Source organism: Nerophis lumbriciformis, linkage group LG37 (assembly GCF_033978685.3).
Source record: "Nerophis lumbriciformis linkage group LG37, RoL_Nlum_v2.1, whole genome shotgun sequence".
NCBI classification, from domain to species: Eukaryota; Metazoa; Chordata; class Actinopteri; order Syngnathiformes; family Syngnathidae; genus Nerophis; species Nerophis lumbriciformis.
In genome coordinates, this window is record NC_084584.2 from 13,848,558 (window position 1) to 13,862,346 (window position 13,789).

The following is a 13,789-nucleotide window of genomic DNA, read 5'->3' on the forward strand; positions in this document are numbered from 1 at the left end:
GCAAAAACGAACTTGTCCCTTGCCGTAGCTAGCACGCCAATGGGTGAGTTGTTAGAATAATTATGTATATATTATCACACAACTCTTATGCTTGAGGGCCGTTGCTATAGTTATTATCAATTGTGCTGAAGTTGTACTTTTTCTATCTGTGCAAAGACAGTCTCGTATCAGTGTTTGTCTCCAGAATCCGCCTGCCAAGGCCGAACATCGAGTGCCGTGACCCAGACAAAGCAAAGACACGGCGATATCACGAGAGTCAACACATTTGCATTTCATTAATAGTCATATATTGTCGAGATTACCCCTTCCCTCAGCGACAGCTTCAGTGATGTAACCAGGAACCTCCCAAATAAATAGAGGAAGCACATGGGCTGGACTTTAGAGCGTAGTTTGGATCTGTATCTAGAGTACAGCCCAAAAAATCCTCCTCAGTTGAGCAAAATTTAACTCTGTCTCGGCATGATTCCTTGCTTCTTGTCTGTTTAATAGATGTCATCAGTGTTTGAACCTGACAGAGTACGCTAGAAAAAAGTTCCTCAGTATTTGCTCTTACAATAACAATGTCGCTACAGCTTGGTTATTATACAGGTTACGTTAAATAGGCTAAACACAGGTACAGTTGTATTCTTTGCTTGTTGGTATCAAATTGGTACTGAAGTATCTGTACTTATATATATATATATATATATATATATATATATATATATACTATATAGGTACGAGAGTCCCTCTGACCTCAGAGGCCCAGGTGTCTTTCGGAAAGCAAACATAAGAACATGCTTAAAAAGTAGATGTTTTTCTGTCAGGGGGGTTCATCTGTGGAACAGTTTGGATTAGAGATGTCCGATAATAAATGCGTTAAAATGTAATATCGAAAATTATCGGTATGTTTTTTTTTTTTATCGGTATTGTTTTTTTAAATTTATTATATCAATATAAAAAACACAAGATACACTTACAATTAGTGCACCAACCCAAAAAACCTCCCTCACCCAAAAGGGTTGTTTCTTTCTGTTATTAATATTCTGGTTCCTACATTATATATCAATATATATCAATACAGTCAGCAAGGGATACAGTCCGTAAGCACACATGATTGTGCGTGCTGCTGATCCACTAATAGTACTAACCTTTAACAGTTAATTTTACTCATTTTCATTAATTACTAGTTTCTATGTAACTGTTTTTATATTGTTTTACTTTCCTTTTTATTCAAGAAAATGTTTTAAATTAATTTATCTTATTTTATTTTATTAATTTTTTTTTTAAAGTACCTTATCTTCACCATACCTGGTTGTCCAAATTAGGCATAATAATGTGTTAATTCCACGACTGTATATATCGGTTGATATCGGTATCGGTAATTAAAGAGTCTGACAATATCGGAATATCGGATAGCGGCAAAAAGCCATTATCGGACATCCCTAGTTTGGATGATTCCTTAAAATGTTCCAGTTCCATTCACACATTTAAAAAACACTTTAAGACCAATGTCTTGGAAAAATATATCACTCTTGAATCAACACAGTAGTTAAAACTATGATTATTGTTAATTACAAACTAAATGTGGGATATAAATAATAATGGAAGTATAATTCTTTGTATATAGTATATAATTGGTACAAAAGTTTAACAAACACGTGTACAAAAATATTTCACATGTCTTTACTGTGTATATACAGTAATTGAACAGTGTTTATGTTGTGTATTATTTATAATATGTTGCACGAAGGAAATTTAATATTTTTTGGAAGCTCATCTTGTATTTGACATTGTTTATAGGGGTTAGGCGCAATAAGTGTTCAACTTCAGCCTAAACCGGTCTGCAACATTTTCAATTTATGAATGTACAACTGTTTGTTTATTTTGTTGACCACTGACCGAAGAAATAATAAACTAAACAACTTTTGACAACCCTAGTACTGCTTTTCATTAGTAATAGAAGGCAACATCAAGTCCTTTAAAGCGTTGTAAAAATAATAATATCAATAATCGACATAGTTCAGCGATAAACACATAGTTTGAACAATTATTTATAAAAAAAAAGGTGCTGCAAAGCATGCTGGGAAGCTGACATCACTCCTAGTAACGCTATAATATGCTATGTGCTAAGTTATGGAATAAATGACTACGCAAACGTGTGTAATATCTAATAACGTACCTCATTGATAATTAATAATACATTTTTATTTTTAAACAATCTGCCGACTGCAAACGGCCCCGAGCTGCTCTTTGGACACCATTGATTTATAAGGTGAGGGCGTACATTAAAAAAGATGCAATTTATCTCAAAACCAATGTAGAATTTGGCGCAAGTACGGTTGTTTAAGTGTCCTCTGTGGCCCAACTGGGCGGGGCTTTGTTTATGTGGTCAATGGAGGTGCGTGCACAGCATTGCTAAACAGTACACAGCAAACGATATTTTAAAATCAAGCGCACCTCTCTACCTCTGGCGTGTTTTCTTCACACTTTAATTTTCTAGCTAGCTCACAAACTATGGACGAATTGGCTTACCTTAGTGGATAAACAGTGATCTAGCAAAATAAAAGATTGTATAAATATATAAAAATTGACCCTAGGAAGCAGGGAGAGCCACACGGACTCCTGTTTCTCACATAATTCATTCTGCGCTTCGCCATCCTCTTCGCTCACTTCCGGTTGTGGTTCGTCATCAGGAAGTTACAAACTGCGTTGCGTTTGCGCATATTTATACGGTAGCGAAAGTGCACCACGATTTTAAATTTTTTTAGTATTTTATATATACATGTCGTGTATTAAAACAGTTGTTTTATGTGTCTCCATAAAATTTAATTTTTTTTGGACAAGTGAAAACATTCGTAGTTGTGTTGTATGGAGTTCAATTTGTGTCTTTAATATGAAAGCTTTTTTGACACTGAATGTTTTCGCATTTGAATTTTGTAAACATACCTTCATAAATGTGAGCATGATTACCGTTTAACAATTCAGTTAAAATACAGTGTTTTAAAATTCGGTGCAGAAATAGTCATTTAGTGGTCAATTGTATGGAATATGTACTGTACTGTGCAATCTACTAATAAAAGCTTCAATCAATCAATCAATCAATCAATCAAACAAGACCGACTTCCGGTAAATTAAGACGGAAGCAAGTGTTCCTGTCTCGGAACCAGCCAATGAGGTGTTAAGTGTGCAGTCACGTGACACAAATATTATGACAATTATTTCTGCATTTAATTTCTTACTGAAACAAATTTGACTTCAATTGTCAGCATAACTTGATGTCAAAATAATTATTTTCACAAAATCCAAACGCAAAAATTTCAGTGAACAAAAAAAGACAACTTAAAGGCCTACTGAAATGCCCATCCATCCATCCATTTTTTCTACCGCTTATCCCTTTCAGGGTCGCGGGGGGCGCTGGAGCCTATCTCAGCTGTATTCGGGCGGAAGGCGGGGTACACCCTGGACAAGTCGCCCCCTCATCGCAGGGCCAACACAGATAGACGGACAATTGACACACTAGGGCCAATTTAGTGTTGCCAATCAACCTATCCCCAGGTGCATGTTTTTGGAGGTGGGAGCTAGGAAGCCGGAGTACCCGGAAGGAACCCACGCAGTCACGGGGAGAACATGCAAACTCCACACAATTTTCTTATTTAAACGGGGATAGCAGGTCCATTCTATGTGTCATACTTGATCATTTCGCAATATTGCCATATTTTTGCTGAAAGGATTTAATAGAGAACATTGACGATAAAGTTCGCAACTTTTGTTCACCGATAAAAAAGCCTTGCCTGTACCGAAAGTAGAAGACGAGTAGCGTGACGTCACAGGTTGTGGAACTCCTCACATTGTTTACAATCATGGCCACCAGCAGCGAGAGCGATTCGGACCGAGAAAGCGACGATTCCCCCATTAATTTGAGCGAGGATGAAAGATTCGTGGATGAGGAAAGTGAGAGTGAAGGACTAGAGAGCAGTGGGAGCGATTCAGATAGGGAAGATGCTGTGAGAGGCAGGTGGGACCTGATATTCAGCTGGGAATGACTAAAACAGTAAATAAACACAAGACATATATATACTCTATTAGCCACAACACAACCAGGCTTATATTTAATATGCCACAAATTAATCCCGCATAACAAACACCTTCCCCCTCCCATCCATATAACCCGCCAATACAACTCAAACACCTGCACAACACACTCAATCCCACAGCCCAAAGTACCGTTCACCTCCCCAAAGTTCATACAGCACATATATTTCCCCAAAGTCCCCAAAGTTACGTATGTGACATGCACATAGCGGCACGCACGTACGGTCAAGCGATCAAATGTTTGGGAGCCGCAGCTGCATGCGTACTCACGGTACCGCGTCTGCGTATCCAACTCAAAGTCCTCCTGGTAAGAGTCTCTGTTGTCCCAGTTCTCCACAGGCCAATGGTAAAGCTTGACTGTCATCTTTCGGGAATGTAAACAATGAAACACCGGCTATGTTATCCGGCACAACAGTCAGGGGGTGCATTCTACGGCGGGGGTGTGTTATCCAGCACAACACCTGCCGCAATACACCGCTTCCTTCTTTGCTGTCTCCATTGTTCATTGAACAAATTACAAAAGATTCACCAACACAGATGTCCAGAATACTGTGGAATTTTGCGATGAAAACAGACGACCTAATAGCTGGCCACCATGCTGTCCCAAAATGTCCTCTACAATCCGTGACGTCACGCACAGTCGTCATCATACCGAGACGTTTTCAACAGGATATTTCGCGCAAAATTTAAAATTGCACTTTAGTAAGCTAAACTGGCCGTATTGGCATGTGTTGCAATGTTAAGATTTCATCATTGATATATAAACTATCAGACTGCGTGGTCGGTAGTAGTCGGTTTCAGTAGGCCTTTAACCTCCATATGCTGCAAGTCGTAAATATCCAGCTTTTAATAAAAAAAATAAATGATAGCTAGCTTGCTACAACACAACTTAATGTGGGGTCCGTCACAAAGAAACATGTTGTCTCACACACAGACGCAGACAAATATTTGGGCTCAGTGGTCAGAAAGTCAGTTTATAACACAAACAAAACAACACAATTAGAACATAAGGCAAACGGACCGAGAGGCGCTACTTTGAAGGCAAAATGTCAGCAACAGCCTCAAACGGAACCCTGCTTTATTGAGGCACGGCTCAGACAACCAAGGAATTGAATAGTTCAGCTGGCTGAAAAGTCAACAAAAGCGAGTACTAAGCTTGTTGGTGTTGTTGTACTAACTGAAGAGCACATACAGTAGGATGCAAAGGCTTAAACTACGGTAATCAAATATGCTTAGAAGTTATATAGAAAAAAACATGTTAGCGTAAAGATTTAATTCCCCCCCCTCATATTAAGGTTTTTTTTTAATGATAATGGTAATGGCATTATTGACACACCCGCTTTAGGGATAGATGGAAACAATACTTCATTGTCGCCCAACTGGCCACTGCCTTATTGTGACATCATGAACACATGGGTAATTGTAACAGGTACTGCATTTAGAAGTACAGTAAGTCCATGTTTGGGCAGAAATGACATACAGTACAGTGATTATTACAGCATATGCGTGAAGGTCCACACAAAGTCACGGTGAACAGCAAACCCTCCTGTCAGGACTGGAAGGAGATGACCGTGTTGACTTTGTAGACGTGGTAGGAGCGGTTCCAGAAGACGCGCGTGAAGTAGTTGGTGTAGGGCGAGTTGTTCATCTTGATCTCTTGGCAGAAGCGTCTGTGCTTAGAGAAGGCGTACGTCTCCCCTTTGTCGTATATCACCTGCGAGGAGGGACACGCAAAGCACATTTTGAGACGCGAATGGACTCGTGTGTTATAAAAATGGACTCACGTGGCCATTGGCGACGTCCAGCAGGTCTTTGATGCGACAGCCCTTGTTTGAACTGAGCTCGTTACAAATGGACTCCTCCACGATCACGTAGTTTGTCTTGTGCGAGGTCAGGATCTTGTAGACGTCCTCGGCGGATCTCATGGCGTACACCTGGTAGGTCTGCAGGGACACAAAGTCCAGGATGACGCAACCTCTTTATCAACGTGCACTCATAACTTTGTGTGGCCTCAAACTATTTTTTGTGGCCCCATTTTGGTCTTTAATATTACTTATTGTTTTTATAATTGGATCAAACCTAAACCTAACATTTTACACACACTCTGTATATGCTTACACCAGGGGTGTCCAAATGTTTGAAAAATAAAAGCATGCGAGGGCCATTTTGATATTATTAATTTTCAAAACCATTAGTGCTGCCCTGAAGTTCGGTGTATGTTAAAGGTCCCGGAGACCCAAAAGTGTTAAAAACACAGGTTGTGTAGGTGTGTGTGTGTATACACATTTTTTCACAGGTGTGCTTGAAGCTCATCGAGAGAATGCCAAGAGTGTGCAAAGCAGTAATCAAAGCAAAGGGTGGCTATTTTGAAGAAACTAGAATATAAAACATGTTTTCAGTTATTTCACCTTTTTTTGTTAAGTGTGTTCATTCATAGTTTTGATGTGACAGTCTACAATGGACAGTAAAAAGTCATGAAAATAAAGAAAACGCATTGAATGAGAAGGTGTGTCCAAACTTTTGGCCTGTACTGTGTGTGTGTAAATAAATGTGTGTATATATATATATATATATATATATATATATACCGTATTTTTCGGACTATAAGTCGCAGTTTTTTCCATAGTTTGGCCGAGGGTGCGACTTATACTCAGGAGCGACTTATGTGTGAAATGATTCACACATTAGCGTAAAATATCAAATAATATTATTTATCTCATTCACGTAAAAGACTAGACGTATAAGATTTCATGGGATTTAGCGATTAGGAGTGACAGATTGTTTAGTAAATGTATAGCATGTTCTATATGTTATAGTTATTTGAATGACTCTTACCATAATATGTTACGTTAACATACCAGGCACGTTCTCAGTTGGTTATTTATGCCTCATATAACGTACACTTATTCAGCCTGCTGTTCACTATTCTTTATTTATTTTAAATTGCCTTTCAAATGTCTATTCTTGGTGTTGGCTTTTATCAAATAAATTTCCCCCAAAAATGCGACTTATACTCCAGTGCGACTTATATATGTTTTTTTCCTTCTTTATTATGCATTTTCGGCAGGTGCGACTTATACTCCGAAAAATACGGTAAATGTTTGTGTGTGTGTACATACTATATTTATATGATGGATATATAATTAATATAACTGAATATTAAGAGTACCGGTATGTGAAAGTTTGACTCCTAACTTGTTTAGTTCTGTGAGGACCTTCTTAAAGTTTTGTAATCAATCAGAAATATCAAGCAGCTAAAATGCGCCAAACACTTAAAAGTGTGGAGAAAGTGTTTTACATTTTTCCCTTCATGCACTCTAATGGATTTAAATGTGTGTAATTTAGAAACAAATGTATGGTGTTTGGACATTTTCAGTGAGCGTGTTGTGTTATGTGTGATTGTGTGTTGACCTTTATGTTAGTTGCATTTTTTTTGCGCCATTTACTAGGGAAGGTTGTTTGAATTATGTCATATAATTAAATGCTATGCTAAAAGTACAAAATACTTTCAAGGGTCTTTGATCTGATTCACTCAAATTGTCCACAAGATGGCAGTTAATTTGTAACATTCAGAGACCGCCTGGTATTTAAGATTATTTTGAAAGCACTCCGCACTCCGTAGTGGGATGCTTTGTTGAACTCATCACGTCTCGCAGACGCTGGTGGGCCGCATTAGACATTAGACCCGCGGGCCTTAGTTTGGGCACCCCAGACTTAAAAGAAAACTGGTTTTGTTTAGTAAAATTCTACCTAAACATTTACTGAAGTGGATGGACAGGACAGATTTTGGAAAACTACAAAAAAAAAAAAACGTATTTTATACAGATGTCCGATAATGGCTTTTTTGCCAATATCCGATATTCCGATATTGTCCAACTCTTAATTACCAATTCCGATATCAACCGATACCGATATATACAGTCGTGGAATTAACACATTATTATGTCTAATTTTGTTGTGATGCCCCGCTGGATGCATTAAAAAATGTAACAAGGTTTTCCAAAATAAATCAACTCAAGTTATGGAAAAAAATGCCAACATGGCACTGCCATATTTATTATTGAAGTCACAAAGTACATTTTCTTTTTTTAACATGCCTCAAAACAGCAGCTTGGAATTTGGGACATGCTCTCCTTGAGAGAGCCTGAGGAGGTTGAGGTGGGTGGGGTTGGGGGGGGGCCGGGTTGAGGTGGGTAGCGGGTAGCGTGGGTGTATATTGTAGCGTCCTGGAAGAGTTAGTGCTGCAAGGGGTTCTGAGTATTTGTTCTGTTGTGTTTATGTTGTGTTACGGTGCGGATGTTCTCCCAAAATGTGTTTGTCATTCTTGTTTGGTGTGGGTTCACAGTGTGGCGCATATTTGTAACAGTGTTAAAGTTGTTTATACGGCCACCCTCAGTGTGACCTGTATGGCTGTTGACCAAGTATGCTTGCATTCACTTGTGTGTGTGAAAAGCAGTAGGTATTATGCGATTGGGCCGGCACGCAAAGGAAGTGCCTTTAAGGTTTATTGGCGCTCCGTACTTCTCCCTACGTCCGTGTACCATTCATGTACAGCGGCGTTTTAAAAAGTCATACATTTTACTTTTTGAAACCAATACCGATAATTTCCGATATTACATTTTAAAGCATTTATCGGCCGATAACATCGGCAGCCCGACATTATCGGACATCTCTAGTATTTTATTATTATATTATATATATTTTTTATCGATTAAGAATGGTTATGAATAAAAATCGCAAAACATTCAGAAATGTATTTTTTTGACACCCCTAGTGTTTATACAACGGGCCAGGCCCCGCACTCACGTCCTCGCTCCTCCTCAGCAAGTCCATGTCCGAGTGAAGCGGTAAGCTGGTTACGGCCGAACCAGAACCCAGCTTGACCGCTCCCAGCAGCTGAGGGCTGCCTGCAAACACAGCAGCCGCCGGAACTTGAGTCCTGAAGACAAATGGGAGATGTTTGTGGCCGCCATTAAGACTATCATACACACATGTGAGATGACTTGCCTGATCCAGCGGATCATCTCTGCGGTATCTGGATCATAGAACTCCGGCAGGTCGGATAACTCGGCCAGGACGCGGGGGCAGTACTGCAGCACGGAAAAAAGGACGCAGGTGTTAAAAATGTATCGGAAGGGAATGGAAGACGCACCGGAGTCTCACCTCTCTCCACAGACTGAAGCCGATGATGGTCGGAACGGCCGTGCTCAGGATTAACGACTGCAAGCAAGCAGAGCAAAATGCAAACACGGCGCCGCGCTGTCAAGAAAGTGACTGCGCTCGCTCACCAGCACGACAGGGTGGATGGACTTGACCTTAAGCCACCTGAAGACGGTCATCCAGAGGCCAGGAGAGCACACGCCGAACGCAGTGAACATGCAGACGTACGGCGTCCACACGTACTTCATCCTGCGTGAGAAGTGAGGGAACACTTGAAGCAAGGAGGGCGTGGGGGGATATCCGAGGAACATTTATCACTCACCCGTCGAAGAGCATCGTCAGGCCTCCGAAAAGGACCGTGTGGAAAACATGATAGACCACCTCGGGACGCTCTCCGACACGCATGTCTTCCAGCTTTAGGTTGCTTTGCATCGTCTGACCACTGCGTCGAGGAGGAGAAGTCTGTCACACCATCACTTATAAAAATATATTCCTTCCTTCTCTTTCTCCCCCTCCATTTTTCTGCATTCTTTCGTATGTCAAGTTATCATTACGTATATGTATTGTTGCACTTGAACAACTGTATTGTTGATAATAAAGGTAAAGTATTGGTAGTGTTCTTTATCAATAGCGCTATTTCTATTGGTATTTGTATTGATCCATTTGTAGTGTAATAATGCTCATTGTCATTTCTGTATTATTTTTCGCCCGTATTTTCCGCACTATAAGGCGCACCGGATTATTAGCCGCACCTTCTATGAATTACATATTTCATAATTTTGTCCACCAATAAGCCGCCCCGGACTAAAAGCCGCGCCTACGCTGCGCTAAAGTGAATGTCAAAAAAACGCTGCGCTAAAGTGAATGTCAAAAAAACAGTCAGATAGTTCAGTCAAACTTTAATAATATATTGAAAACCAGCGTTCTAACAACTCTGTCCCAAAATGTACAAATGTGCAATCACAAACATAGTAAAATTCAAAATGGTGTAGAGCAATAGCAACATACCGGTAATGTTGCTCGAACGTTAATGTCACAACACACAACACACAAAATAAACATAGCGCTCACTTTCTGAAGTTATTCTTCATTCGTACCGGTAAATCCTTCGAATTCTTCGTCTTCGGTGTCCGAATTGAAAAGTTGCGCTAGCGTGGCTTCCAAAATGGCGGGCTCCGTCTCTTCGAAATCATCGGATTCAGTGTCGCTGTTGTTGTGCAGCAGTTCTGTGAATCCTGCCTTCCGGAAAGCTCGGACCACAGTTGTGACAGAAATATCTGCCCAGGCATTTACAATCCACTGGCAGATGTTGGCGTATGTTGTCCGGCGTTGTCTGCCCGTCTTAGTGAAGGTGTGTTCGCCTTCGGTCATCCATTTTTCCCACGCAGTTCGCAGTCGTGATTTGAATGCCCTGTTGACACCAATATCCAGCGGTTGGAGTTCTTTGGTTAATCCACCCGGAATGACGGCGAGTGTTGTATTTGTGTGCTTCACTTGTTTTTTGACACCATCTGTGATGTGGGCGCGCATAGAGTCATATATCAACATGGACGGAGCAGCGTGAAAAAAGCCACCCGGCCGCTTCGCGTAAACTTCCCTTAACCACTCGCTCATCTTTTCTTCATCCATCCATCCCTTCGAGTTAGCTTTTATGATGACGCCGGCTGGAAAGGTCTCTTTTGGCAAGGTCTTCCTTTTGAATATCACCATGAGTGGAAGTTAGCATGGCAAGCTAGAACCACAGTGAAGGATGACTTCTCATTCCCTGTGGAGCGAATATTCACCGTACGTGCTCCCGTTCCACAGTGCGGTTCAGTTGCTGTGAAATACGGTAGTAATCCGTGTGCGGATGGAGAGATTGCGTCTTTTTATGACCCGGATCGTTTAGTAGGAGCCATTTTGTGGTCTTTACAGATGTAAACAGGAAATGAAACGTACGGTGATATCCGCGCGTTTTTTCTTCTTCTTCCGGGGGCGGGTGAAGCGCTTCCTGTTCTATGGGGGCGGGTGAAGCGCTTCCTGTTCTATGGGGGCGGGTGCTTTCCTTGGCGGTTGCTTGCGTAGAAGAAGAAGCGCTTCCTGTTCTACCGGGAAAAAAGATGGCGGCTGTTTACCGAAGTTGCGAGACCGAAACTTTATGAAAATTAATCGTAATAAAGCGCACCGGGTTATTAGGCGCACTGTCAGCTTTTGAGAAAAATTGTGGTTTTTAGGTGCGCCTTATAGTGCGGAAAATACGGTACTTTTACCATCATATTAGTACATGTCGTATTTGCTGATGTTGCTCTATTGTTGTTGTTGTTGTTGTTTTTGTCTCTCTGTCTAATCCCCCTCTTGTCCCCACAATTTCCCCCTCTGTCTTCTTTTTTTTCTCTTTCTCTCCCCTCCTGCTCCGGCCCGGCTGCACTAAATGATAATATAAATACATTTAATAAAGTCAAATACAAATAAGGCAACAAGAGAAGTATCCTACACTTCTCTTTTGTAAAGTAAATCTGAACAGCCGACATGGGCATCTACATCAACTATATGATTTGCCTGAGAAGCTGGACAGGACATAAAAAAAAAAATAAAAAAAAATATTCCTGCGGGTCACTACGCCGTCTTCGTCCTTTTATGATCCCAGAAAGTTCCCTCAATGAGCCACAACAGTCCCTCGTTTATCACAGCTGACCAAGCTTGTCCGTGATTAACAAACTTTCATGAAGTAAGATTATTATTAATAAAACAAATATTGTCATAGTTCGAGCATAAAAAAAGTCAATGTTATGAACTTTATTAGAGTCCTCTAAACATGAAATAACACCCATATAGTAGGGCTCGGGCAGTTATGGAAAAAATAATAATCATGATTATTTTTGATTGATATTGTAATCACGATTAATAACACAAATTTTTATTTATTTTTTTAAACATGAGTACCACCTAAACCCAACCTTAAAGGCCTACTGAAACCCACTACTACCGACCACGCAGTCTGATAGTTTATATATCAATGATGAAATCTTAACATTGCAACACATGCCAATACGGCCGGGTTAGCTTACTAAAGTGCAATTTTAAATTTTGCACGGAATATCCTGCTGAAAACGTCTCGGTATGATGACGCCTGCGCGTGACGTCACAGATTGTAGAGGACATTTTGGGACAGCATGGTGGCCAGCTGTTAAGTCGTCTGTTTTCATCGCAAAATTCCACAGTATTCTGGACATCTGTGTTGGTGAATCTTTTGCAATTTGTTCAATGAACAATAGAGACAGCAAAGAAGAAAGCTGTAGGTGGGAAGCGGTGTATTGCGGCAGGTGTTGTGCCGGATAACGCACCCCCACTGTAGAATGTACCCCCTGACTGTTGTGCCGGATAACACAGCCGGTGTTTCATTGTTTACATTCCCGAAAGATGACAGTCAAGCTTTACCATTGGCCTGTGGAGAACTGGGACAACAGAGACTTTTACCAGGATAACTTTGAGTTGGATACGCAGACGCGGTACCATGAGTACGCATGCAGCTGCGGCTTCCAAACATTTGATCGCTTGCCCGTACGTGCGTGCCGCTATGTGCATGTCACGTACGTAACTTTGGGGAAATATATGTGCTGTATGAACTTTGGGGAGGTGAACGATACTTTGGGCTGTGGGATTGAGTGTGTTGTGCAGGTGATTGAGTTGTATTGGCGGGTTATATGGACGGGAGGGGGGAGGTGTTTGTTATGCGGGATTAATTTGTGGCATATTAAATATAAGCCTGGTTGTGTTGTGGCTAATAGAGTATATATATGTCTTGTGTTTATTTACTGTATTAGTCAATCCCAGCTGAATATCAGGTCCCACCCGCCTCTCACTGCATCTTCCCTATCTGAATCGCTCCCACTACCCTCTAGTCCTTCACTCTCACTTTCCTCATCCACGAATCTTTCATCCTCACTCAAATTAATGGGGAAATCGTTGCTCTCTCGGTCCGAATCGCTCTCGCTGCTGGTGGCCATGATTGTAAACAATGTGCAGATGTGAGGAGGTCCACAACCTGTGATGTCACGCTACTCGTCTGCTACTTCCGGTACTGGCAAGGCTTTTTTATCAGCGACCAAAAGTTGCGAACTTTATCGTCGATGTTCTCTACTAAATCCTTTCAGCAAAAATATGGCAATATCGCGAAATGATCAAGTATGACACATAGAATGGACCTGCTATCCCCGTTTAAATAAGAAAATCGCATTTCAGTAGGCCTTTAAATATATATATTTTTTAAACGGATATCAATTAGTAACAAAAAAGAAACAACAATGTTGCTGAAGTGATCGCCAAGTGCCGATTGATTTATTAATTGATTTAATTGATTATTTGTTGCGACTATAAAACATCCCGTCCCTTGTGAACACGGGAAATTAAAGAGAGATGGCGAATGCTATAGGAGAGGAACTATTTGATGTGTTACAACTGTCACTTTAATGTAAATTTTGACCTGAAATCAGAGAAGGCTTTTGTGAAGGTGGGCTGATGAGACATATTGTAAATTCTAAACCGCTACTACGCTTTGAACCCTGCGGCTTATAAA

The 13,789-nt window shown here is 40.7% G+C and overlaps 2 protein-coding genes across 6 annotated transcripts in view; both read right to left on the reverse strand.

Annotated features, from left to right (window-relative positions):
- The window catches only part of ints8 (integrator complex subunit 8), a 43,273-nt gene extending 40,561 nt beyond the window's left edge, over positions 1-2,712 (reverse strand). The window contains exon 1 of one of the 4 annotated variants that reach the window (XM_061930918.1): positions 2,616-2,712. In XM_061930918.1, coding sequence (XP_061786902.1) covers positions 2,616-2,639 — 24 coding nt within the window. In that variant the 5' untranslated portion in view covers positions 2,640-2,712. Of the gene's footprint in view, positions 1-2,514 lie in introns of all 4 variants that reach the window. The other 3 variants (XM_061930919.1, XM_061930920.1, XM_061930921.2) reach the window with 3 other exon arrangements.
- Positions 2,713-5,028: 2,316 nt separating this feature from the next.
- The window catches only part of dpy19l3 (dpy-19 like C-mannosyltransferase 3), a 32,194-nt gene continuing 23,433 nt past the window's right edge, over positions 5,029-13,789 (reverse strand). For both annotated transcript variants that reach the window (XM_061931126.1, XM_061931125.1), the window contains 7 exons: positions 9,557-9,676; positions 9,363-9,483; positions 9,238-9,294; positions 9,082-9,164; positions 8,881-9,013; positions 5,859-6,017; positions 5,029-5,788 (listed from right to left, as the gene is read on the reverse strand). In XM_061931126.1, the coding sequence (XP_061787110.1) occupies positions 5,624-5,788; positions 5,859-6,017; positions 8,881-9,013; positions 9,082-9,164; positions 9,238-9,294; positions 9,363-9,483; positions 9,557-9,676 (838 nt within the window). In that variant the 3' untranslated portion in view covers positions 5,029-5,623. The remainder of the gene's footprint in view (positions 5,789-5,858; positions 6,018-8,880; positions 9,014-9,081; positions 9,165-9,237; positions 9,295-9,362; positions 9,484-9,556; positions 9,677-13,789) is intronic.